Raw genomic sequence first — 25,000 nt, forward strand, 5'->3', positions numbered from 1 at the left:
CTTGCGCTGACTTTTCTGTAGCCAAGTTCATCAAATACAATTCTATGGGCAGAAGTTTCCGAAATTTCAAGACTGCTTGCGATTTCATGAAGTTTCAACCTCCTGTCTTGACGAATAAGCTCATCAACTCGCTTCACATTGTCTTCTGACGTCGCAGTTATCGAACGCCCTCTCCCTTCCCTGTCTGTCAAGTCGGAATGGCCGGCTTCAAACAAATTACACCAGTGATAGACTTGTGTACGGCTTATAACATGCTCACCATATACACTCTGAAGTTCTTTATGAATTTCGGTAGGATTCAGACTTTTGGCGTTCAAAAAACGTATGACAGCTCTGATTTCCTCCTTTGACCAAGTTTCAAGGTGGGCCGCCATCTTTAAAATCGTCTAGAAATTCATTGTGCATAATGATGCACTTCATAATTTCTGGGAATATCCGTAAGGAAATAAGAAATATCATGTCGTTTACAGAATTAAAAAATCTCCACTGGTTGCTGAGCAACGGGCATTTTTCGGTTATTTCTGAAAGAGCCCTCGTACATCACAAAGAAGAAGAAGAAGAAGAAGAAGAAGAAGAAGAAGAAGAAGAAGAAGAAGAAGAAGAAGAAGAAGAAGAAGAAGAAGAAGAAGAAGAAGAAGAAGAAGAAAGAAGAAGAAGAAGAAGAAGAAGAAGAAGAAGAAGAAGAGAAGAGAGAAGAAGAAGAAAGAAGAAAGAAGAGAAGAAGAAGAAGAAGAAGAAGAAGAAGAAGAAGAAGAAGAAGAAGAAGAAGAAGAAGAAGAAGAAAGAAGAAGAAGAAGAAGAAGAGAGAAGAAGAAGAAGAAGAAGAAGAAGAAGAAGAGAAGAAGAAGAAGAAGAAGAAGAAGAAGAAAAGAAGAAGAAGAAAGAAGAAGAAGAAGAAGAAGAAGAAGAAGAAGAAGAAGAAGAGAAAGAAGAGAAGAAGAAGAAGAAGAAGAAAGAAGAAGAAGAAGAAAGAAGAAGAAGAAGAAGAAGAAGAAGAAGAAGAAGAAGAAGAAGAAGAAGAAGAAGAAGAAGAAGAAGAAGAAGAAGAAGAAGAAGAAGAAGAAGAAGAAGAAGAAGAAGAAGAAGAAAGAAGAAGAAGAAGAAGAAGAAGAGAAGAAGAAGAAGAAGAAGAGAAGAAGAAGAAGAAGAAGAAGAAGAAGAAGAAGAAGAAGAAGAAGAAGAAGGAAGAAGAAGAAGAAAGAAGAAGAAGAAGAAGAAGAAGAAGAAGAAGAAGAAGAAGAAGAAGAAAGAAGAAGAAGAAGAAGAAGAAGAAGAAGAGAAGAAGAAGAGAAGAAGAAGAAGAGAGAAGAAGAAGAAGAAGAAGAAAGAAGAAGAAGAAGAAGAAGAAGAAGAAGAAGAAGAAGAAGAAGAAGAAGAAGAAGAAGAAGAAGAAGAAGAAGAAGAAGAAGAAGAAGAGAAGAAGAAGAAGAAGAAGAAGAAGAAGAAGAAGAAGAAGAGAAGAAGAAGAAGAAGAAGAAGAAGAAGAAGAAGAAGAAGAAGAAGAAGAAGAAGAAGAAGAAGAAGAAGAAGAAGAAGAAGAAGAGAAGAAGAAGAAGAAGAAGAAGAAGAAGAAGAAGAAGAAGAAGAAGAAGAAGAAGAAGAAGAAGAGAAGAAGAAGAAGAAAAAGAAGAAGAAGAAGAAAGAAGAAGAGAAGAAGAAGAAGAAGAGAAGAAGAAGAAGAAGAAGAAGAAGAAGAAGAAGGAAGAAAGAAGAAGAGAAGAAGAAGAAGAGGAAGAAGAAGGAAGAAGAAAGAAGAAGAAGAAGAGAAAGAAGAAGAAGAAGAAGAGAAGAAGAAGGAAGAAGAAGAAGAAGAAGAAGGAAGAAGAGAAGAAGAAGAAGAAGAAAGGAAGAAGAAGAAGAAGAAAGAGAGAAGAGAAGAAGAAGAAGAAGAGAAGAAGAAGAAGAAGAAGAAGAAGAAGAAGAAGAAAGAAGAAGAAGAAGAGAAGAAGAAGAAGAGAAGAAAGAGAAGAAGAAGGAAGAAGAAGAAGAAAGAAGAAGAAGAAGAAGAAGAAGAAGAAGAAGAAGAAAGAAGAAGAAGAAGAAGAAGAAAGAAGAAGAAGAAGAAAGAAGAAGAGAGAAGAAGAAGAAGAAGAGAAGAAGAAGAAGAAGAAGAAGAAGAAGAATTATGATGAATGGAAACCTAAAATGTTTATTTAGGGATACTAAGATGCATAATCTCTTGAGAAATGACAATGCCTTTAAAATAGACAAAGAGTTAAATTAATAGACAAATATAAATACATTCAAACTACTTTTATATTTGAATTCAGACAGATTGTGGCTTAGGGCAAAGCAAAGACCAGAAAATTGAAATAGATAAATAAATAGACAGTAGATTTAGTTCTCTACTCTTCTTTATTATTTTTTAATAATCCCAAAGTCATTTTATGGCTTTTTGTTCTTCTGATTCGGCTTCGAATCTATCGTTCAAGTCTTGTGTAGGCGGATAAAAGTTGAATCCTTGGGAAATACTCTTTACTCGCACTCCGTGTGTCGCCGTAATCAGAGGAAGAATGATACAGGGCCGATGACAGTATTGTCTCTGTTGATAAGAATATTATAAGTAATATTGACTTACAGTCGTTATGACAAGGACTTGTCCAGCCCTTCATGTTAAGTGTTGCTGTTGTCTAGAAATATATTGTAGAGCGCTTTGTGCATAATCTTTGTTTATATATTATATATATATATATATATATATATATATATATATATATATATATATATATATATATATATATACATACATATATAAACCTTTTTAAATATTGCGTTGTATAGATGGAACGAAATTGACGTCATTCAGCTCTTTGTCATTGCTTTAGACAGCCATCTTAATGATAAGTTCTTACTAAATTTAAATTATAATATACTATAAACGTTTAAGGATACACATAGTTTTGTGTGCTGATAAGTTATTTTCGGCTGGCGGATGTTGTGAGTATTTCACAGAAACGCATGGCATCAGTAATTTTTAAAAAAACGACAAATAAAACCTCATAGTTAATGACTCTGTAATTTTAATTAAAACAATAAATTCCCTGTTAATTTTGTGCATGGTATATTCAATTTTATTTACATTTATCATTATGTCCTGTTACCTACCATGTCAATACGATGTTTTGTCGGAATTGATGTGTACATATATAATATATGAGTCCTTTCACTTGAACAATATTCTATCGCAAAACACTTTCAGCCACATCTAAAAGACACAACTGCCCAGTCAGTGCTGAGTGAACAAGGTGGGGTAAGGGGAGGGGGAGGGGAGGGTCCTAAAAATCCCTATTGTGCTCGGGATTGACACACGCCCCTTTTTCCTTTTGAAAAACTGACTTTTTGAGAATTCCTTGGGATAATTATAAAACCAAATAATGAGAAATATAATTATCTTGTGATGAGAATACAGCCTGGCGGTTAAAGGGTTAATTTTGCGTGAGTCTTGTCTTTAAGACCCACAAGAATGGGGGGTAGTCTAGATGGACACGAGATAATGAAGTGTCTGTCTTGACACCTTCGTCACGTGTTATATCAGAAATTTGCCTCGACAATGTGCGTGTATGGGTTTAATCTTGAGTCCTAATGAGACTACACCACCATCCTTCTCTCCATCCATTCCTATCGTGTCTAAAAGAGTGGTTCATTCTATTACCTATTAACTCTTTCTTATAGATAGTATGCGCTTGGCTAAGAAGCTCACAACATTGCCATCCGGAAGTATAACAGACCACCACACAAAACTATGTGTATCCATGAACGTTTATAGTCAGGTTAATACAGTTCAGTGAGCATTACTCATAAACGCGGATGGCAAAAAACAATAACAAAGACCTGAGTGACGTCACCTTCGAACTATCTATATACTTAATGTATAAAAACATTTTCCAGTCTTTCTGGGATCTACGTAAAGTTTTCCTCGTTTTAATTGTGTTGCTGTTGTTGTTGTTGGCGGTGGTGTTACTATTATTGTTGTCGTTGCTGTTTTGGTTGCTGTTGTTGTCGCTGCTGCTGATGATGATGAGGACGAGAGACGCATGCGCACAACCAACATTTCGTTCTCTCTCTAATAACTTTTCTGGCGGTGACGTCACAGACTATGGGTGACGTCCAATCAAGGGACGATACTCTTCCGCTAATCTCATTCCCTATAGTCGGGAGATTATTCTCTGTACGTCTTTCAACCCTACATTGTAATTAATAGTTGACTGGACATAGGAATGGTCTGACGGAAAAGACTTTATTTTAGATTGGTAAACCAGCGTTCTATCCAAAAGATTATAATAAATCGTTCTTGTCCCTTCCACGGAACAGGGATACCAATATACACATATTTTTTTTAAAACGCGATAATATATTAAATATTATTATTGTATAGATAGTTCGAAGATGACGTCACTCAGGTCTTTGTTATTGTTTTTTGCCATCCGCGTTTATGAGTAATGCTCACTGAACTGTATTAACCTGACTATAAACGTTCATGGATACACACAGTTTTGTGTGTTGGTCCGTTATACTTCCGGATGGCAATGTTATGAGCTCCTTAGCCAAGCGCATACTATCTATAGAAGTTCATCCTAATTAAAATGGTCCAGAAACAGTTATAAACTTAATTCACTATACTATAATATTGTTGTTATAAAACCAAACTGCATCTAGTATTTATTTTGCGTGCTTCAACATCGAAAATATCGAGACGAGTCGATAAAGGGGAGATAATTAAGCGTCAGCATCCAAACATGACAGGGTGACGTGAGATAACATTGTGTCATTCAGTCAGCTGTATGCATCAGCAATGGGCGTGCTTCGATTTTGTTTTTAACGTTGAATATAAAGAGTTTTTGTGACGCCGATTTCGTGCCAGTTATCGTCGCTTGGTGAGTTAAAAGAACGGGAAAGGCTGCGAAATTTTAATTAAGAGTGGTGTGTTACGAACTTCAGGGCAAACCGCGAAAAGACTGAGATCAATTCTTGGCGCACATTTATTCTAATATTTAAAAAACAAACAAACAGACAAAAACTAGAGCTTTTATATAGAGAAATATCCACTAAAATGTGCTCAAAGCGCTTTACAAAGGCCCCCTGGCCAACAGCAACACGTAACATGTAGAACGAGACATAACGCCTGTTAGGCGATATTACAATTTATTTCCGACAGAGACAACGTTGTTGACGGCCAGGTACTCATTTTACATATGAATACGCTGAGATAATGTGAGTAAAGAGTCTTTTCCAAGGACTCAACTATGCGCCGACCGAGGCTCTAATCCAGGACCTTCCGATCCGAAAGCGAGTGTCTTACCACTAGACCACATAGCCGCACAAATATTATATCCATGTATAATCGGTTAATATTTTTTTTCTCTTAGTACGAATTATGGCAAAAATTAAAATTTGTAATGTGAATGAATATTGCAAGGCAAGCAAATGCTTCTCTCAATATCAGGCTAGGACATCGGTAGATTATGCAATTCGTTTAATGAATCTATAGGAATATTAAGCTGGAGGGAGGACAGAGGGGTTGGTAAAGAATTTGACTGAGCCAGGGGCTTATAATATATGTATTATAAGGGGATTTCATATAAGGGAATATCATTCCCTTTGTTTGTGCCATGCTAAATAGAATTGACGTCTAGAAACATAGATAGAAAGATAGAGAGAAAGAAAGATAGACAGACACAGACTGATAGGTAGGCAGATCTTTAATTAGAGAGATGGATTGACATGCCTATTATTGATAGAGATGAAAAAGAAGAAGAGGAGTAGTAAGGAGATCGAAGAAAGATTAAATATATAGAGAGAAAGAAGGAAAGAAAAGAGAGAGAGAGGAGAGAGAGAGAGAGAGAGAGAGAGAGAGAGAGAGAGAGAGAGATAGGGATGAAAATAGAGAGATAGAAAGAGACAGAGAGGGGCAGCAGAGAAAGATAGTATGAAGAACCTTTGCATAATTCGCCGATGTATTTCCGCCAATATAACTGAATCTTTTTATCTACAAAACAACTGTTGAGCGAGCGTGAGGGCGGAAAATCAATTCCTTAAATAATTGATAAGAAGCCCTATATTACAACATTCTCATCCTTCAGTGTAGTATTGTCTTAATCAACGTTTCAAAAGATTAGAAAAACTAGAACGGTAGAATGAAAATGTCAATGGCATTTCAATGTGTTGATTATTCATGAGTCAGAATTACTCCCTTTATCTTTATCTCCATTTTATAGACTCATTTAGCCATCTCTAGTTATTAGTTTTAAACCAGATCATGTTTTGACTTTTATACATTCCGATCACATGATATGTTAAAAAAAAGTTCTAGCCAGCATCAAGAATTAAAAAGTACCGATTTTTTTTTGTTTAGAACCAAGCTGCTGGTTGCTGGGCGGAGGTGACATCAGACTATTGAATCCTATTGACTTTAAGACAATAAATACACAGCTCCTTTCCAACGTCGCGTGTTGTATAGTGTAAGAGAGATCCTAGTTATATTTCCATGCCGCAAATTTCATCAAGGCCAGCAACGGTCATTTGAGTAAAATATTCATTCTGGACGCCACACTCCGTTTGGCTATAATGGGAATAAGTCTCCGGTCTCTGGACGATAGGCTTGGCACGGAGCGGCTATGTGGTCTTGTGGTATGACACTCGCTTTCGGATCGGAAGGTCCTGGATTCGAGCCTCGCGCTCGGCGCATAGTTGAGGTTCTTGGAAAAGGCTCTTTACTCATATTCTCTAACCGTACTCAGGTATAAAATGAGTACCTGGCCGTTAACAGCGTTGTCTTTGTCCGAAATATGATAATATCGCCTATGGGCGTCATGTCCTATCCTACATGTTAAATGTTACTGTTGACCAGGGACCCCTTGTAAAGCGCTTTTGAGCACATTAAGTGGATATTGCTCTATATAAAGCTCAATTTAAAAAAAAAATCTTGGCACGGAGCCATCGTTACCATCACGCTTATAATGTTGTCTTCGTAATAGCCGCAAACACAATGCCATATATTCTATTTTTTCATAATCTATTATTTTTTAAAATATAGTGTTGGGGATCACCATTGTTCCGAAAAGACAATGTACGACTTTTATTATCGAGCACAGAATAGGATTCAAGAGTCTGATGTCACGTCCGCCCAGCAACCAGCAGCTTGGTTTTAAACAACGAAAATCGGTACTTTTTTAATCTTCATGCTTGCTCGAATTTTTTTCACATGGCATGTGATCCGAATGTATAAAAGTCAAAATATAATCATATTTATAATGTTTTTCTCATCTGGACACATTTTTCTTTGCTCGTCGGAGAAGCAGTTCCTAAGGGCGTCCGACATTGTTCCGATAGTTTAGAACCAGTTTACTAAGTTACTATGCGTCTCTACGAAGGAAGCGACGTCACGACTGTTGAAGCCTATTCATTATCCCCCCATCTTCTTGGCCCTGTATCATAATCATGCATCATGCATGCATAGCTACGAAGTTACTATGCGTCTCTACGAAGGAAGTGACGTCACGACTTTTGAAGCCTATTCATTATCCGCCATCTTCTTGGCCCTGTATCATAGTCATGCATCATGCATGCAGCGCTGCCTACTTAACGCAAACTAACAACCTCTTGGTGACTAAATTACCAGTGTGTATCACCCAACTGGGACTTTGTTCATAGGGATTGTGCAGACAGATGACGTCATTCAACTACGTTTTGTTTTTAATTTTTTCTTCTTTTGAACTATCTCAAACGTCTTTGAAGTTACGGTTTTGAAATTACACGTTAAGTTGAGAGAAAATCTCATCTCTAATTTCTATATTAAAATCTAATTTCTATATTATTATTAATCTTCACTTAAAAGAACTATAATATAAGAAAATCGTCACATTTGTCTCAAGAAAAACAACATATTTCATCGTTAAATTTGTTTTATAAATCACAAAATTTGAAGAAAAAACTTGACTAGATATATTTATAAGAAATTAATGCTGTTTTTGTAAAACTTGCTTTTCTCAACATTACTATATTATATAACAGTCTACACCTATTGCTTTTAAAATTGAGTCTAAAATCCAAATATAATTTGTATGCTGGGTGGGTATGAATGAAATTTTTGTAACAATTTCAAAAATGGTCGGTAAGGAGAAAGTTACAAACTAGTTATCTGGCTAAAATGGAAAAAAATGTTTTGTTAAAATACGTCAGTTTTGTTAATTTGTCTTACTCCAGCTTTTATGATGATTTTTATACAAAAAGTGCTATGAAATTCATAGAAGTCAAAATGATACTAAACTGCTAGAAGCGGTGGATTGTAAAAATAAAAGATATAATAAACAAAAATGAATGTGCGGCTATGTGGTCTAGTGCTATGGCACTCGCTTTCGGGTCGGAAGGTTCTGGGTTCGAGCCTCGTTCGACGCATAGTTGAGTCCTTGGAAAAGACTCTTTACTAACATTCTCTCACCGTACTCAGGTGTAAAATGAGTACCTGGCCGTTAACAGCGTTGTCTTTGTCCGAAAAATTGTAATATCGCCTAACAGGCGTCATGTCTCGTCCTACATGTTAAATGTTGCTGTTGACCAGGGACCCTTTGTAAAGCGCTTTGAGCACGTTAAGTAGATATTGCGCTATATAAAAGCTCAATAAAAGAAAAACAAATATAACCGCTTCAAGAAAAAAAAATAAAAAGAGGGAACAAAATAACAAAAAAAAAATCGGAACATTTCGGGCTCAAAACTCTTCTTTAGCCGACAATTTAAAAAACCCCAATGAAAACATAGATACATTACTGCCAAATATTTATTTCTCTGCCGTGGACCAGGTTGTTAGCTACAGAACGGTTTTCAACCTGACACGTTCCGTCTTTGGTATTTTGTTCTTTTTATTTAATCTGTTATATTCATTTTTGTTTACTTGAGAAGAAACCGCCAATATTTGTGGAGAAATAAAGGCTATCATGAACAGACGGTCATCTATTATGACAACGGTCGTGACGTCACTTCCCTCGTAATGACGCATAGTAACTTAATAACTAATGAAAAGGGTCAAATTTCTTATCGGCTTGTACAAGATGCAGAAATTGTAACTGGGATCGTGAAAATATATTAACGCAAAATTGATAATGGAGAGAATTCGGATGGGAACAATACAGTAAATCTATCACATCGTTCTCATTATACGTATAATAATAAAGCCACTATGCGATTAAAAATAATATAAGAGTCACGTTTTCATGTACATTGTGACATCCAATCAAAAATTCGCAGAACCTCACTAATTTTACGTATACTGAGAATAATTATACGGTAGATACGTGATAGGTATAATCTGTTAAACCTCTCTTATTAGTTGAAAGAATCGACCCAATATCCCCACTATGTATTTTGTCGGGGGGGGGGGGGGGGGGGGGATTCAGATGACGGAAAGTTAATAATATTGATGATGCGATGAGTTTAATTTTTTTTTAAAACTCACAACATCCGCCAGTCGGATATAACGTACCAACACTCAAAACTATGTGTAAATTTAAACGTTTACAGTCTGATTAATATAATTTAGTGAGAACTACTCATAAAAATACCTGGCTAAAAACAATAATAAAGACCTGAGTGACATCGGTTTTGTTCCTTCTATACAGAAATTTACTTTTTTTTAGGCCTTTAAGTCCCTATTTCCCTTTGTAATGAAAAAAAATAGATTGGCAAAAGTGTCATATGTCTCGATACAAATTCAATATTCACCATAAAAACTTAAATTTACTGGATACTGACAAAGAAATAAATCGTATTAAAAGGAACCAAAAGATTCGTTGCTATTTCATTCAATGAATTAACTTCCCGTTGTAAATCTCCCAAGAGGGATTAAGCTAGTTTTGTTTTGCATTTTTGTTTATGATTACGTTTTTCAATTTTAAAGCTACAAAGAAAGATAATGCATTGGAATTGGAACCAAACCAGAAAGAGATACCAATGAGTAGTGGTAGTGGTAGATGTGGTAGTAGTTGTTGTAATAGTAGTAGTAGTAGTAGTAGTAGTAGTAGTAGTAGTAGTAGTAGTAGTCGTAGTAGTAGTAGTAGTAGTAGTAGTAGTAGGAGTAGTAGTAGTAGTAGTAGTAGTAGTAGTAGTAGTAGTAGTAGTAGTAGTAGTAGTAGTAGTAGTAGTAGTAGTAGTAGTAGTAGTAGTAGTAGTCGTAGTAGTAGTAGTAGTAGTAGTAGTAGTAGTAGTAGTAGTAGTAGTAGTAGTAGTAGTAGTAGTAGTAGTAGTAGTAGTAGTATAATTATGTATTATATTGCGATTTTGATTCAGAATATCACGCATTGTCTGACTACTGGGCACAGACTTCAAAAGTTGTGTTCTCGAAGGCATAAAAAACGTTTTACAAAAATGATGTGGTCTCCAACAAGAGTTCAAGAAACTATATACACGAATCATATAAGACAGCAAGAATTTACCATTTTCTCAGAGTGTACTTCAGTTTCGAAAACACGTATTTTATAAATACTCCGATTAAACATTGATCAATTAATATGACTATCAACTTGTCAAAATTTGAAAATTCTGAATCGTCAAGAGTATTTCCGGTTTCTGACTTCTGACAAATAGGTTAGGGGGTCATCTCAATTGGTCAATGATTAATCATATTTTTTTCTGGTCAAAATGGGGGAAAAATGTATGTGCAAGAAACCATATGCAAACTGATCGATAGGTAACATCAACTAAAATAAAACTACACGCGAGCAAGAAGCATTGTATTCAATAATATTAAATTCAATCAATACTGAAATCTAGAATTGTGAGTTTCCATAATGCGGGTAATTTGCTTCAATTAAAGATTCATTAGGTTATATTATCTATTGAGATGGAGTTAAATGGAGAGACAGATAAGGAGGAGCAAATTGGAGGAAAGAGGGAAAAAAAGTAGTACTAGTAACTGATATTGACTTTACAACAACGGCAACACAAACAAGTAGAAGAAAAAGGAGGAGGAGGAGGAGGAGAAGAAGAAGAAGAAGAAGAAGAAGAAGAAGAAGAAGAAGAAGAAGAAGAAGAAGAAGAAGAAGAAGAAGAAGAAGAGAAGAGAAGAAGAAGAAGAAGAAGAAGAAGAAGAAGAGAAGAAAAGAAGAGAAAAGAAGATAGAAGAAGAAGAAGAAGAAGAAGAAGAAGAAGAAGAAGAAGAAGAAGAAGAAGAAGAAGAAGAAGAAGAAGAAGATGATGATGATGATGATGAAAGAAATAAAGAAAGAATGAAAGGAAGAATATTAATACATGGTTTTTGTTTAAAGGGTTTATTAGTAACGGACTCACCCCGAAATGTCTCGGTCACCGTCATCCATAAACTCCTCCCGTCCGTCACAGACAGAAACGAATAACAATCCAATGAATAAAACAGTAGATAGACGTATACGGTGATAATTTAATCCAAAAGAAAGCATCGGTAACATTGTCGTAATCTCCCTGGGCATCATCAATGTCTTTATCGTCGATATCGCCATCCTCGTAGTCGAGATGTATCGTCTAAAGTTTCCCTTGTTTGTATTGATTTTGTGGAGTATTCATACCATATCAGCTAATTACATCCTTCATAATGGGTACCTTCGTTTCATCAATAATTAATATGTATTACAATAGTTGGTACGCCGATTTTGAGAATCGTACCTTCGATGAGAAAGTTGATGCCAGTGATTCAAATATTATAGATAAAATTAGTTATTACCCTCTTTTCATTAAAAGATACTGGTTTTAAATGGCTGAGTTCTTCATAACACATTTCTCAACTAAGAAAGGGTGGTAACCTCAAAAATATCATATCTTTTGGTACAATAAGTCCTTTCATATGAATGGTTTGTAACCATGTTTTATAAACAAAATGGAAGTTTTCAATCTCACGGTAAATTGATAAGATTGGCTGGTAACTGGAAACCTCTTTACACACACCGTGAATACAAAATGTTACAACCTATAATGTGACTAAATAGAAATGTAGGATGATTTTTTGTCATGAATACCAGCTTAGACAAGAGGGCCTCATTGATTTACAAATAAACATTTTGGAAGGTATTCTTATATTTTCAAAATCACATCATGTGAAACTTTTGTGTAGATAATCCAATTCAGAAAATTCACAAAGTCATTGGAGAACACGTGTAATATTTGGATCGATGATACAGTGGACTGACACTAAACCGATTGTAATTTTGGCAATAAAAGTAGAATCTTGATCCATTCAAGTAATGTAATCCTTGCAGAGATGTTACAATAATTTTGCTTGAGTCAAGACTAGGATAAAGAACATTTTCCCGTTGTCCGCAACTACAATTTCATGACATATTCCATTCGATTCCAAGGATAAGGTTAATCTGAAAACAAAACAAAAAATACGTATTGAAAACAATTACTTAAAATAATAATCAGCTTAAAAAATGATGTATAGCACTTGTAATCACACACGACCATGGCTAGGGCATGCTCTATGCGCTTCGATAGAGCACAATTTCACGGGGTTGGCGGTCCCCGTGGTTCAATGGGATAACACTTGCCTCACAGACAACAAAAATATCTGAATCGGTCTCAGGTGTTGTCGTTTATTTTTTTCTGATCCCCCGCCCCAGTTCAGTCTGGAGTTGCTGGGTACCGCAGATCATTAGATTTGACGGAAAGCATTTTGCGATAGATTAGCTCCCCATCAAGAGGTTAATAAAGCAAGTGGTATTGTATATCGTGCAGATAAGTGATCTTGTGGTATGACACTCGCTTTCGGATTGGAAGGTCCCTGGTTTGAGCCTCCCTCAGCGCATAGTTGAGTCCTTGGAAAAGGCTCTTTACTCATATTCTCTAACCGTACTCGGGTGTAAAACGAGTATCTGGCCATTAACAGCGTTGTCTCTGTCTGAAAAAATTGTATTATAGCCTAAGAGGCGCCATGTCTCGTTCTACATGTTACGTGTTGCTGCTTTTGGTCAGGGACCATTTGTAAAGCGCTTTGAGCACGTTTAGTGGATATTGCACTTTATAAAATCTCAAGCTCAAGTTGTTTTTTAAAATATTATTTAGCGCTTAAGAAACTTGGATTAACTCTCGCTTCATATCGGTAAAGGAATAATATGGTCTTTGAAATCCAATTTATTAGCTTTAAAGTGCTAAATTTTTTACGTCTTTTCTCATCAGGGCAAATTTATTATGTAGTCATCTTTCCATTTCATGAGGTAGAGATTGCTTTAGATGATTTTTTATTCCTACGCCATCCGTATGTAGTAATTATTCGTGTCATTCAAAGATAAAATAGTTATCTTTATATGGCGTATGTTGCTGAACAAACGTGTGTGGGACTCCCTGTATATATATAGCATATATGATATACACATACACACACACACACACACACATATATATATATATATATATATATATATATATATATCTCATCATCATCATCATTAAGCACAACAACGTGATGTTAGTGGTTGACATTATATAACAATAACAATTAACAATCTAGGGTTAAAGACATGTTATGTAATGAGACTAAGCCATCGATTTGTCCTGACAAATAATGTAATTGGAAAATGGGTATGAAGACTGTAGGTACGGATCTTCCTGCCTAGTATAGAATCTGTAGCTATCTGGTCTTGTGGTATGACACTCGCTTTCGAATCGAAAGGTCCTGGGTTCGAGCCTAGCTCGGCGCATAGATGAGTCCTTGGAAAAGGCTCTTTACTCAAATTCTTTCATCGTACTCAGGAGTAAAATGAGTAACTGGTCATTAACAGCGTTGTCTCCGTCTGAGAAAAAAAAATTGTTATACCGCCTATGAAGCGTCATGTCTCGTTCTACATGTGTTACGTGTTGCTGTTGGACACCTTGAAAAGCGCTTTGAGCACGTTTAGTGGATTTGCCCTATGTAAAAGCTCACGTTTTTTTTTGTTTTTTTTTTTTGTTGTTGTTTTTTTTGTGTTTTTTTTTTTTTTGGGGGGGGGGGTTGTTTATTTGTTTGTTTGTTTGTTTGTTTTTTTTTTTTGTGTTTTTTTTTTGGTAGTTAGTTGACACAGTCTTGATTGCATAGATTTATAAATAACTAGGATAGATGCATACTTGTAAATTTACTCTCCTTCCATCTGATAGACGATATTCAGTAGGTAGAATAAATAGATATAAATTTAATTTCATACCCTCTGCGATTAAAGAAATAAATAAAGCTGTGTAAGTACAATTTTTGATCCTTATAAATATACTCACAGGCCAAAATGCCTGGAAACAACAGAAACTTCAATCCTAAATTTAATCAAACCATTTGCGCGACCACTCGCTGATTTATCCAAATTGAATAATAAAGCCACAATAAAAGTTTTCGATAAAATATCAAAACAATTCTGCGTTTGGATCGTGTACTCACTAAGTGTGTTATGTGTTAAAAACAACACTCTGGATGAGCACGGTTTGATTTTATAAGTCAAACTATAGATAGAATGCGCTTGGCCAAGGAGTTCACAACATTGCCATCCGGAAGTAGAACGGACCATCACACAAACTCTGTGTAACCATGAACTTTTATAGTCTGGTTAATACAGTATAGTGAGAACAACTCACAAACGCGGATGGCAAAAACAATAACAAAGGCCTGAGTGACGTCATATGTATACTATCTATACGATCTTATCGACTTTAGCACATGGCGTGAGTTGTTTTCATTCTTCAAGACAACAACAAAATGGCAGAAAAATTGGGCGAGCAACTCATTGGGACGAGAGAAAATGTGTAAAAATAATTACATTACATCAATATTGGACAGATATTTTAGAACACAGTATAGAAGACCATTATTATCAATGTTATACATCTATAGATAGAATGCGCTTGGCCAAGGAGTTCACAACATTGCCATCCGGAAGTAGAACGGACCAACACACACACACACACTGTGTAACCATAAACTTTCATAGTCTGGTTGATACAGTTTAGTGAGAACAACCCACAAACGCGGATGGCAAAAACAATAACAAAGGCCTGAGTGACGTCATCTGCATACTATCTATAGATAGTTCGAAGATGACGTCACTCAGGTCTTTGTTTATGTTTTTTGCCATCCGCGTTTATGAGTAATGCTCACTGATTTGTAATAACCCGACTATAAACGTTCATGGATACACACACTTTTGTGTGTTTGTCCGTTATACTTCCGGATGGCAATGTTGTGAACTCCTTGGCCAAGCGCATTCTATCTATAACTTTACAAGTTATCACTCTCATCCCTGTGTGTGTGTGTGTGTGTGTGTGTGTGTGTGTGTAGGGGTGTGTGGAGGTGTGCGTGTGTATTTTTGGGTTTTCGAAACTGTTATGAAAAGTCCTCTTCATTGAGATATTGATATCATATTTATCATTTTGATGGATGTGTATTAGTATTTTATTCATTAATTTTTGTCTACTCTATCTAATTTTAATTTGAATTAAATTTAATTTCCCTCTAAAAATGATTGTTATATGAATTTTCGCAAAGTTTAAGAGAGAATTTTACACTATTCCGATGTTACGGCATTTGTTTTAATGGTAATGATAATGATTACTCTTTATGGTTCACAATAATAATAATAATAATAATAATAATAATAATAATAATAATAATAATAATAATAATAATAATAATAATAATAATAATAATAATAATAAATATAATGATAATAAGAATAATAATAATAATAATAATAATAATAATAATAATAATAATAATAATAATAATAATAATAATAATAATAATAATATAATAATAATAATATACTTTATTCATCCAAAAAAAAAAAGGAAATTCGTTTACAGACCTGGCGTTCATGAAAATGTATAAACACAAAGTTGAGAATCTATGGCGAAAATGTATAAATAGATATATATATATATATATATATATATTATATATATATATATATATATATATATGTGCAAATGCACAAAAATGTAAAAATATGGACATCTGTTACACCAATCAAATAGGCATACGATAAACTTGAGAAATTAAATATATCGCAAAATCCACTAAATGTGCTCAAGGCCCTTTAAGGGGGCCCTAATCCAATAGTAAAGACGAGACGAAAGACACGACATGACGCCTGTAGGCGATAATATTACATTTCCCCCGGCATAACCAACGCTGTTAACGACCACGTATTCATTCTGCTGCTGAGTACGGTGAGGTAAAGTGAGTAAAGATCATTTTCCAAGGACTGAACTCTTTCCCGCTCAGAGAGGGATTCGAACCATGGACCTTCCAATCCGAAGGGGGATGTCATACCAAAAGACGACATAGCCGCAATATTCAAATATTATTAATTATATTATAGTTCTAGTCGTCAGAACAAACGTTACTCATTCACAATACACCGGGACATCGTTCGCAGATTTAACTCACTCAACCCTAATACCAACTATATTCGTAGTTTACCCAGGTTACTTTTACCCCATGCCTATTTCTAACATTTTTCTAAGACAAATTACGGGCGTAGTATCAAAGCTAATGTTTTTAATTTTTGAATGTTCGTGATAGTTGAATATAACTATCTATGTACAAGCTCATTTTTAATACGGTTTTTTTCCCATTTGGAAAAGTAGTAAAATATCTAGTATTGAGTGATTTAAAGTACAATAGTGGACATAATGTTTTCATGCTTTTAAATCTAACACTTATTACAAATCTATAATATATAGATAGAATGAAGTTGACGTCACTCATGTCTTTATTATACTTTTTGTCATCCGCGTTTATGATTAATTCTCACTAAACTATATCAACCAGACTATAAACGTTTGAGGTTACACATAGTTTTGTGTGTTGGTCCGTTATACTTCCGGATGGCAATGTTGTGAGCTTCTTAGCCAAGCGCATACTATCTATTATATCCAAGTTTTTGACAAGATGAGAGTCACTTTAATCGATCAATATTTGAATGACAATGATGTGGTCTTGTGGTATGACACTCGCTTTCGGATCGGAAGGTCCCTGGTTCGAGCCTCGGTCGACGCACAGTTGAGTCCTTGGAAATGGCTCCTTACTTACATTTTATCACCGTACTCACATGTAAAATGAGTTAACAACGTTGTCTCTGTTAGAAAAAAAATAAATTGTGAATATATTGCCTAACAGTCGTCATGTCTCGTTCTACATGTTACGTGTTGCTGCTGGTCAGGGCCCTTTTGTAAATCGCTTTGAGCACGTTTAGTGGATATTGCACTATATAAAAGCTCAAGTTTGTTTGTTTCGTTTGTTTTTTTTTAATTTGTTATTTTTGAGGATGTATTGTTTTTGTTTGTTTTGTTGGGTTTTTTGGGGGGGTTTTTGTGTTTTTTTTTCTTGGTTTCGTTTTTTTTTTTTTTTTGGAGGAGGGAGGGGGTTCCAGAGTACGAAAGATCACCAATCCCCTTGGTCGGGAGGCGGGTGCTCTTTCACTAAGCTTCCACTGGGCTAAAGTGACAATCTGAAGTCTATAATAATATTGAAGTAGACCTACTCACAGTTTGGGGAAATTCTGGGTTGCTTCCAAATTAGTAATGTGCAAAGTGAAAAGCCTGATATAGAGGAGGGGTAGGGAGGGGGGGGGGGGGGAGTAAGGGCTTGACGGAATCGACACACCGTGTAATAAGGTCAAATATGGAATAATAATTATTTGTTAATAACACTAGTAATACGTTATTATGCTTAATAACAGGGAGCGCTACAGTACGTACGTCGTCATAATAATTAATACTGCAGCGATGATGTCCTTTACCTTATTACCCGATGACCCAGCGACGTCTATAAATAGACAATATCATGCACTGTGAACATATATAAAGTTTTAGTGACCCACCATCTCAGAAAAGTATCATTTTGGCGTAATTTAGATGCTGAAAGGGGTTTGTTTAAGTTAATATTACAAGTTATTTCAAATTTTGATTTTTGACAGTTAAAAAACGTGTATTCATTCTTCTCGATTAAACTTAAAACTTTAAAACAATCTCGTATATTATACTAGAAAATTAAAATTTAGCATCTATAAGACCCATACAAAAAAAAAAACGTTCTGAGATATTTAGAAACAATAGTGTTGTTCGTTCTGAGATATTGAGAAACAATAGTGTTGTTTGCATTTTTACGTGTTCGGAAATTACTGGAATTGTTCTATATCCTTGCGCGAGTTTGTTAGCACGCGGTGGAAAAAGAGTTCGGACTCGCTAAACCCAAAAGTTTTAACCCTCAAACAATATACAATATGTTGAGGGAAAAAAAGTGTACAATTACACTATCTTCATAGTGCGTAATCCTCTAAAGTTTTGATTGATTTTAATTTTCCAATAATATTGTTTGAAAAAGATAGAAATTTGGCTCCAAATGTAACCCACCGCTCAAAGTGGTATTAGGTCTGGATGAATAGGACCTTGATCAGTAAAACTAGAATTTAAAAAATGATAAGAAAAACGAACCTTGGGAGTTGTCCTAAGTATGAAATTATGTTAATTCTCTACCGTACACCAAGTACATTAATCTCATGCTTCTAACGTATGCCTTACTCAGGTGTAAAATGAGTACCTGGCCGTTAACAGCGTTGTCTCTGTTGGAAAAAATTGCAATATCGCCTAGCAGGCGTCATGTCTCGTTCTACATGTTATGTGTTTCTGTTGGCCAGGGACCCTTTGCAAAGCGCTTTGAGCACGTTGAGTGGATATCGCGCTATATATACGCTCATTTTTCTCGTGTATCCTTTATAAAGTCAGTTCTCTAAATCTAATTCATCCCGTCATTAAAACTCTTTGAGACAAAGGGTCACATCGCGGGTCTAGAGGCATATTATTGTAACTGCAATTTCCTAGAAAATGAGATTATTGTCAGTCTTGAACAATCTTGGTACAGTTTTGTCATAAAATTATTGTAACTGCAAAAATGCATCAGGATTCGCCAATATGTTTAATGCTAAATTATTGCAACAACTGATAATTCATTTCATTGGGAGGGAAATTGATGTAAGTGTGAATGATTGCGAAGCAAATTATTGCAACTGACCAAAGCTATCCCAGAATTCCGCATTTTCATCTCACAACAAATGAAAACAAAATGGCTGCGCCCATAAAAAAGCTGTCGGCTCGAGAGGCTTTGGATGCTATTTTGGGTAAGTTTTTATATTATTCTGATAATTTATTTTCAAATTAGAGTTTTTTCCAATTGTATAAACCAAAAGAAGCATAATTGATGACATAAATTTGTTAAATATTATATTTTAGCTACGAAATGAGTGCACTCGCTGCACTTGACTTTGACATTGACTTTCACTTTCACTTTCCATCCTACTGTTTACTTACTTATATTTACTATAGATAGATAGTACATACTAGTAACTTTCAAGATGTAATAAGATAAGGCAAAGAATCTTAGCCTTGTCTGATGTGTGAAAGAAATTTGATGGAATTAGTATTGAATGTTTGGTAACCAACCTACCAATGACACAACGATGTAGACCTTGTTTTCTATACCAATCTGACTAACTTTCCTGATTGTTCTGTTTTCATTTTTCAGAGTCCAGTGATGAAGATGAGAATTTCCCCAGTTCTTTTTCGGACTCTGATGATTTGTATGAACCGTCTCTATCAGATGATTCAGACTAGTCTATGGATACACTATCACCTCACACAGTGCAGGAAACATACACACCTGCTCCTGTCACTGAGCCCTCTCCTGAGGTCAACCCAGCACAATCACCTGCTTTGCTTGGGGAGACTATCCATTCGTTGTCTCCACCGCCTTGTCCCGATAAGGATCAAAGCTCGCCTGGAACTGGAACTATCTCCATGGAATGTGAAGATACAGGTAATTATGATAAGTTTGTTACTTTTCTTTTCATAACTTGAAAGGGTTCCCATTAGTTGTCCTCAGGTTTTATCTTGTGATTTGAAAGTTACCATGTTAGCTGAATGACAGCAACAATACTGAACATAGGAAATGTAAGTTTACAGTCCACTCCGGTTAATCGCAACACCTTGGGATCCACGAAAATGTTGCGATTAACCGAAGTTGCAATTAACAGAAGATGAGTTTCCAATCCCCTGTTGCAACATTTTACACATATATGGTTATCTCGTACTAGTTGTAAACAGTGTCCACAGACTGAGCAATATGATTGAAATAAAAACCATATGGCAGTCCTGTATAGATTTTGTCAAGCAAAAGCAGCTTTGATGCAAGTTGCCATCTTTTATTCTGATTTGATTCACTTTCACTCTTTTGTTCTCAATATTTGTAAGACTCAAAGAGATTAGCCCTGGTGAGAGCCAATAAGCTTTCACCAAACTCGTTGGTCACAATGCACAGATGTCAATCCCATAACAAAGGATATCGCTCAGTCTCTCTTTACAACTGTCATTGTCTACCTTTTGTCAAAACTATGCACAGCCCCCTCACCTCCTATTTAATGGTCACAGATGACATTTCAAACCCATGTTGTAAAGCCCCGCCCTCTTTTATCTCCTATAGAGTGGTGACAAACTACTGTAGCATTAAATCCTGCTTACTCTCAATTATTCAACATGTCACGATTTCTTCCACGATGAAATCATGATATTTTGTTTGATTGATTTCTTGAATTTACCACTTTTTGAGGGCAAAAATTTGTTGCGATTAACCGAAGTTTGTTGCAATTAACCAGTGACTTCTATATAGAATTAATTCTGTTTCTTGGGAAATGTTGCGATTAACCGAAAATTGCGATTAAACCAAGTTGCAATTATCCAGAGTGGACTGTATCTTCATTGTCTGAGTAATATAATTGTTCCCCAATGTTTTTTTCTATTTCAGACTTACCATCAACTGACATGCCTGAAACAGTGAATCAGCAACAGAATCCACCAGAATTGGAAAATGAATTTATATCATTTTTTCCTCTGTATGTTTGATAATAATATGTACAAAATGTTTTTTTCCCTGGTTGCGTTTATGTTCATGCCGTGTTAAGCGCAAAGAGCCCATATTGTTGGGAGAATGCGCTCTAAAGTGTCCTCATTAATATTCTAATTATTAATACATATTTCAGAATTGCTTGCATTTCTTATTTTGTAGATATATTTTACTACATCATAACTCATCTTTGCGAATAGTAAATACAAATGTTCATAATATTATGTCCACCGAAGTAATCAGACTCGGGACCTCAGAAAAAGACTTCCATGCATTGCACCTTTTCCAATTACCTTCACCTTAGTCTTTTTGACACGTTTTTTGTTATTGTTTTAATAGTACTCAATGCTAATTTTAATAAGATTCTTTTAAATGTCAAAAGTTTTAACTGTTTCACGGCTAGGTAAGCTTTCGACCGAACCGACATTCAACTTATTTTTGTCGATTTATAACTGACTTTTGCAGTTTTCATCCAGAGATTTAGTCCCTGTGATGCGCGCTCGATCACTCGAAGCTTATCACAGGGACCAATCTCTAGATGAAAACTGTAGAGGATCGAATGGTGTTTGACGTAAATACAGCCTAGCCGCGAAAGGGTTAGGCCTCTGAGTTGAAAGCGACTTACATGGTTTGCCAGTCTTACCTTCAATGTACATTTCATTGAAATAATCTGACATTATTTTTTTTTTATCCAGAACTGAATAAATTTATTATAAATTAAAATTGAACTTACTTGTTATCATTTTTTGGCTTGTTTGATGTTGTGTGACACTTAGTTGGGTAATGACAAATTATTGTAAGTGGTAGGTTCATAACATCCCACTATGACATGTTGAGAGGCAAATTATTGTAAGTGATTATAATCATGATAAAAGCTATACTTGTTGCATAATCATGTTAGTCATGGTTTTAAATCATTTTTAGTCCTCTCATTTATCAATTTGATGGGCAATCTATTGCCACCCTTTCATCTCTGATTTTACAAGAATAGCTAAACATTCAAAGTTAATTTTCTCAAAACAGGAAGTTTGCAGTTACAATAATATGCCTCTAGACCCGCGACATATCCAAATAGGTGGGGGGGGGGGGGGATAAATTATGAAGTATAGTTCAGCATATTGAGAGTATGGAGGGACCCTTCGAATTCGCAAAGCATGTTCAAAATGTTTTGCCTACTTGACAACAGAAAGTACTTTTTGATTAGGTAAGCCAATATTGCTGTTTTTTTTTCCTTTTGGCTGCAAACTAGCATCCTTCCAACAGTGCAAACCAACATTCTTCCTGCAGTTGAAACCAATCTCATTCCTGCAGTGCAAAGCAACATACATCTTTCCAACAGAGCAAACCAACATCCTTCCAATAGGGCAAACCAACATCCTTCCTACAGTGCAAACAAATATTTCTTTCTCTCTCTCTCTCTCTCTCTATCTCTCTCTCTCTCTCTCACACACACACACACACACACACACATACACACGCACACAAACACAAACGCACACTGATGTTTACTGCTTGCTTCTAAAATTTTAACAGTGCATTTTGTCCTTGACTTGAATCTGAATTCATCTTGGAAAAAAAAGCCCCATTAATTTACAAACGTAAGGCCAGGTTATCTCGTACACTTACAGATTAAAATTACATTGCAAAGACTATTATTCTCAAATAATTCATCGCCTTAAGCTGTGAACTCTATAAAGTATCGACCTAACATGCTATAATATACACATGCGTTGATACATATTGGAATAGGCAATGAAATGAACAAATACTGTTTATAATCTTCACAAATACTATGTTAAACAGAAGAATAAATAGTATCCAGGTACTACAATGACGAGGCTATCGTATTGGAATAAGCTTAACATAGAAATTGAAGACACAAGAGGAATATTCCTATTTAAATTTGATATTTTAGACTTCCATTCCAATAGACCACCCAAGGGCAGATTTCTCCATGATGATTGATAAAGAAAAAGCCATTTACACGTTTGTTTGTTTAGAATTTTTATTGGTTTATTTAATAATTATTTATTTTTAAACAATTTCATTTCTATAAATACATTTTTTCATCTATTTCTTCATTAATCGTATACAATTACCTTATCTTTTATTTCATTTATATATTTATTCAATCTATTTATCTAATTTATTTATCATTCATTTGTTATTTAAAAGGATAGATCGACAAAGCCTTATAAAAGTGCAATGAACACTGAGATTGTGAATTTGCCAAAATACAATTATTTATGACGAGGCAAAACAAATTCTGTTCACCTATTGGATCATAACCTCATATATATTTTATTTATTACTTAATTCTACAGATAAATAAAGACTTATAAAGTTCATTGCGAAGTAAGGAATTATGCATACCGAATAATTATTCAAACTGTAACCTATTCATTGTTAGTCATCTGAAGGTTGGCTTTAACCCACTCAACCCTAACACCGACATTATCCGTATTTTACCCGGGGTTACTTTTGCCCCATGCCTATTTATTATAGATAGTTCGAAGATGACGTCACTCAGGCCTTTGTTATTGTTTTTGCCATCCGCGTTTGTGAGTTGTTCTCACTAAACTGTATTTACCAGACTATAAAAGTTCATGGTTACACAGAGTTTGTGTGTTGGTCCGTTATACTTCCGGATGGCAATGTTGTGAACTCCTTGGCCGAGCGCATTCTATCTATATTTTTCTGAGACAAATTATAGGCGTAGTATCAAAGCTAATGTTCTTAATTTTTACATGTTAATGGTAGTTGAAAATTAATATCAAGCACATGCTCATTTTTAATACATTTTTTCCAATTTTGAAAAGTAGCAAAAGCCTCTAGGATTGAGTTAGCTATACTTCCAAAGAGTTTTGAACCAGAACGTCATTCTTCTTGCTTCCCATTGACTGACCTAGAGACACATATTATTATAACATAGAGACGTTCGATCACTATACTTCCAAAGAGTTTTGAACCAGAACGTCATGACTTCTGCTTCCCATTGACTGACCTAGAGACACATATTATTATGACATAGAGACATTCGATCACTATACTTCCAAAGAGTTTTGAACCAGAACGTCATGACTTCTGGTTCCCATTGACTGACCTAGAGACACATATTATTATAACATAGAGACGTTCGATCACTATACGTCCAACGAGTTTTGAACCAGAACGTCATGACTTCTGCTTCACATTGACTGACCTAGAGACACATATTATTATAACATAGGACGTTCGATCACTATACGTCCAAAGACTTTTGAACCAGAATGTCATGACTTCTTGCTTCCCATTGACTGACCTAGAGACACATATTATTATAACATAGAGACGTTCGATCACTATACGTCCAAAGAGTTTTGAACCAGAACGTCATGACTTCTTGCTTCCCATTGACTGACCTAGAGACACATATTATTATAACATAGAGACGTTCGATCACTATACGTCCAAAGAGTTTTGAACCAGAATGTCATGACTTCTTGCTTCCCATTGACTGACCTAGAGACACATATTATTATAACATAGAGACGTTCGATCACTAACGTCCAAAGAGTTTTGAACCAGAACGTCATGACTTCTGCTTCCCATTGACTGACCTAGAGACACATATTATTATTACATAGAGACGTTCGATCACAATACTTCCAAAGAGTTTTGAACCAGAGCGTCATGACTTCTGCTTCCCATTGACTGACCTAGAGACACATATTATTATAACATAGAGACGTTCGATAACTATACTTCCAAAGAGTTTTGAACCAGAACGTCATGACTTCTGATTCCCATTGACTGACCTAGAGACACATATTATTATAACATAGAGACGTTCGATCACAATACTTCCAAAGAGTTTTGAACCAGAATGTCATGACTTCTTGCTTCCCATTGACTGACCTAGAGACACATATTATTATAACATAGAGACGTTCGATCACTATACTTCCAAAGAGTTTTGAACCAGAACGTCATGACTTCTTGCTTCCCATTGACTGACCTAGAGACACATATTATTATAACATAGAGACGTTCGATCACTATACGTCCAAGGAGTTTTGAACCAGAACGTCATGACTTCTGCTTCCTATTGACTGACCTAGAGACACATATTATTATAACATAGAG

At 35.3% G+C, this 25,000-nt stretch overlaps 2 protein-coding genes across 2 annotated transcripts in view; one reads left to right on the plus strand and one right to left on the minus strand.

The window, feature by feature from the left end:
- Positions 1–25,000, minus strand: part of LOC144975900 (voltage-dependent calcium channel subunit alpha-2/delta-3-like) — a 283,425-nt gene that overhangs the window by 243,629 nt on the left and 14,796 nt on the right. The window contains exon 2 of the mRNA XM_078920088.1: positions 11,278–12,329. Coding sequence (XP_078776214.1) covers positions 11,278–11,465 — 188 coding nt within the window. The 5' untranslated portion in view covers positions 11,466–12,329. The remainder of the gene's footprint in view (positions 1–11,277; positions 12,330–25,000) is intronic.
- On the plus strand, positions 18,767–21,602 carry LOC144975332 (uncharacterized). Its single transcript, XM_078919317.1, has 3 exons — positions 18,767–19,097; positions 19,502–19,792; positions 20,777–21,602. Exons 1-3 carry the CDS (start codon positions 19,086–19,088, stop codon positions 20,807–20,809), a joined length of 336 nt encoding a protein of 111 aa, XP_078775443.1. The 5' UTR covers positions 18,767–19,085; the 3' UTR covers positions 20,810–21,602.

Source organism: Berghia stephanieae, chromosome 6 (assembly GCF_034508935.2).
Source record: "Berghia stephanieae isolate SIO BIC M18660-M18661 chromosome 6, UCSD_Bste_1.3, whole genome shotgun sequence".
In the NCBI taxonomy this organism is placed as follows: Eukaryota; Metazoa; Mollusca; class Gastropoda; order Nudibranchia; family Aeolidiidae; genus Berghia; species Berghia stephanieae.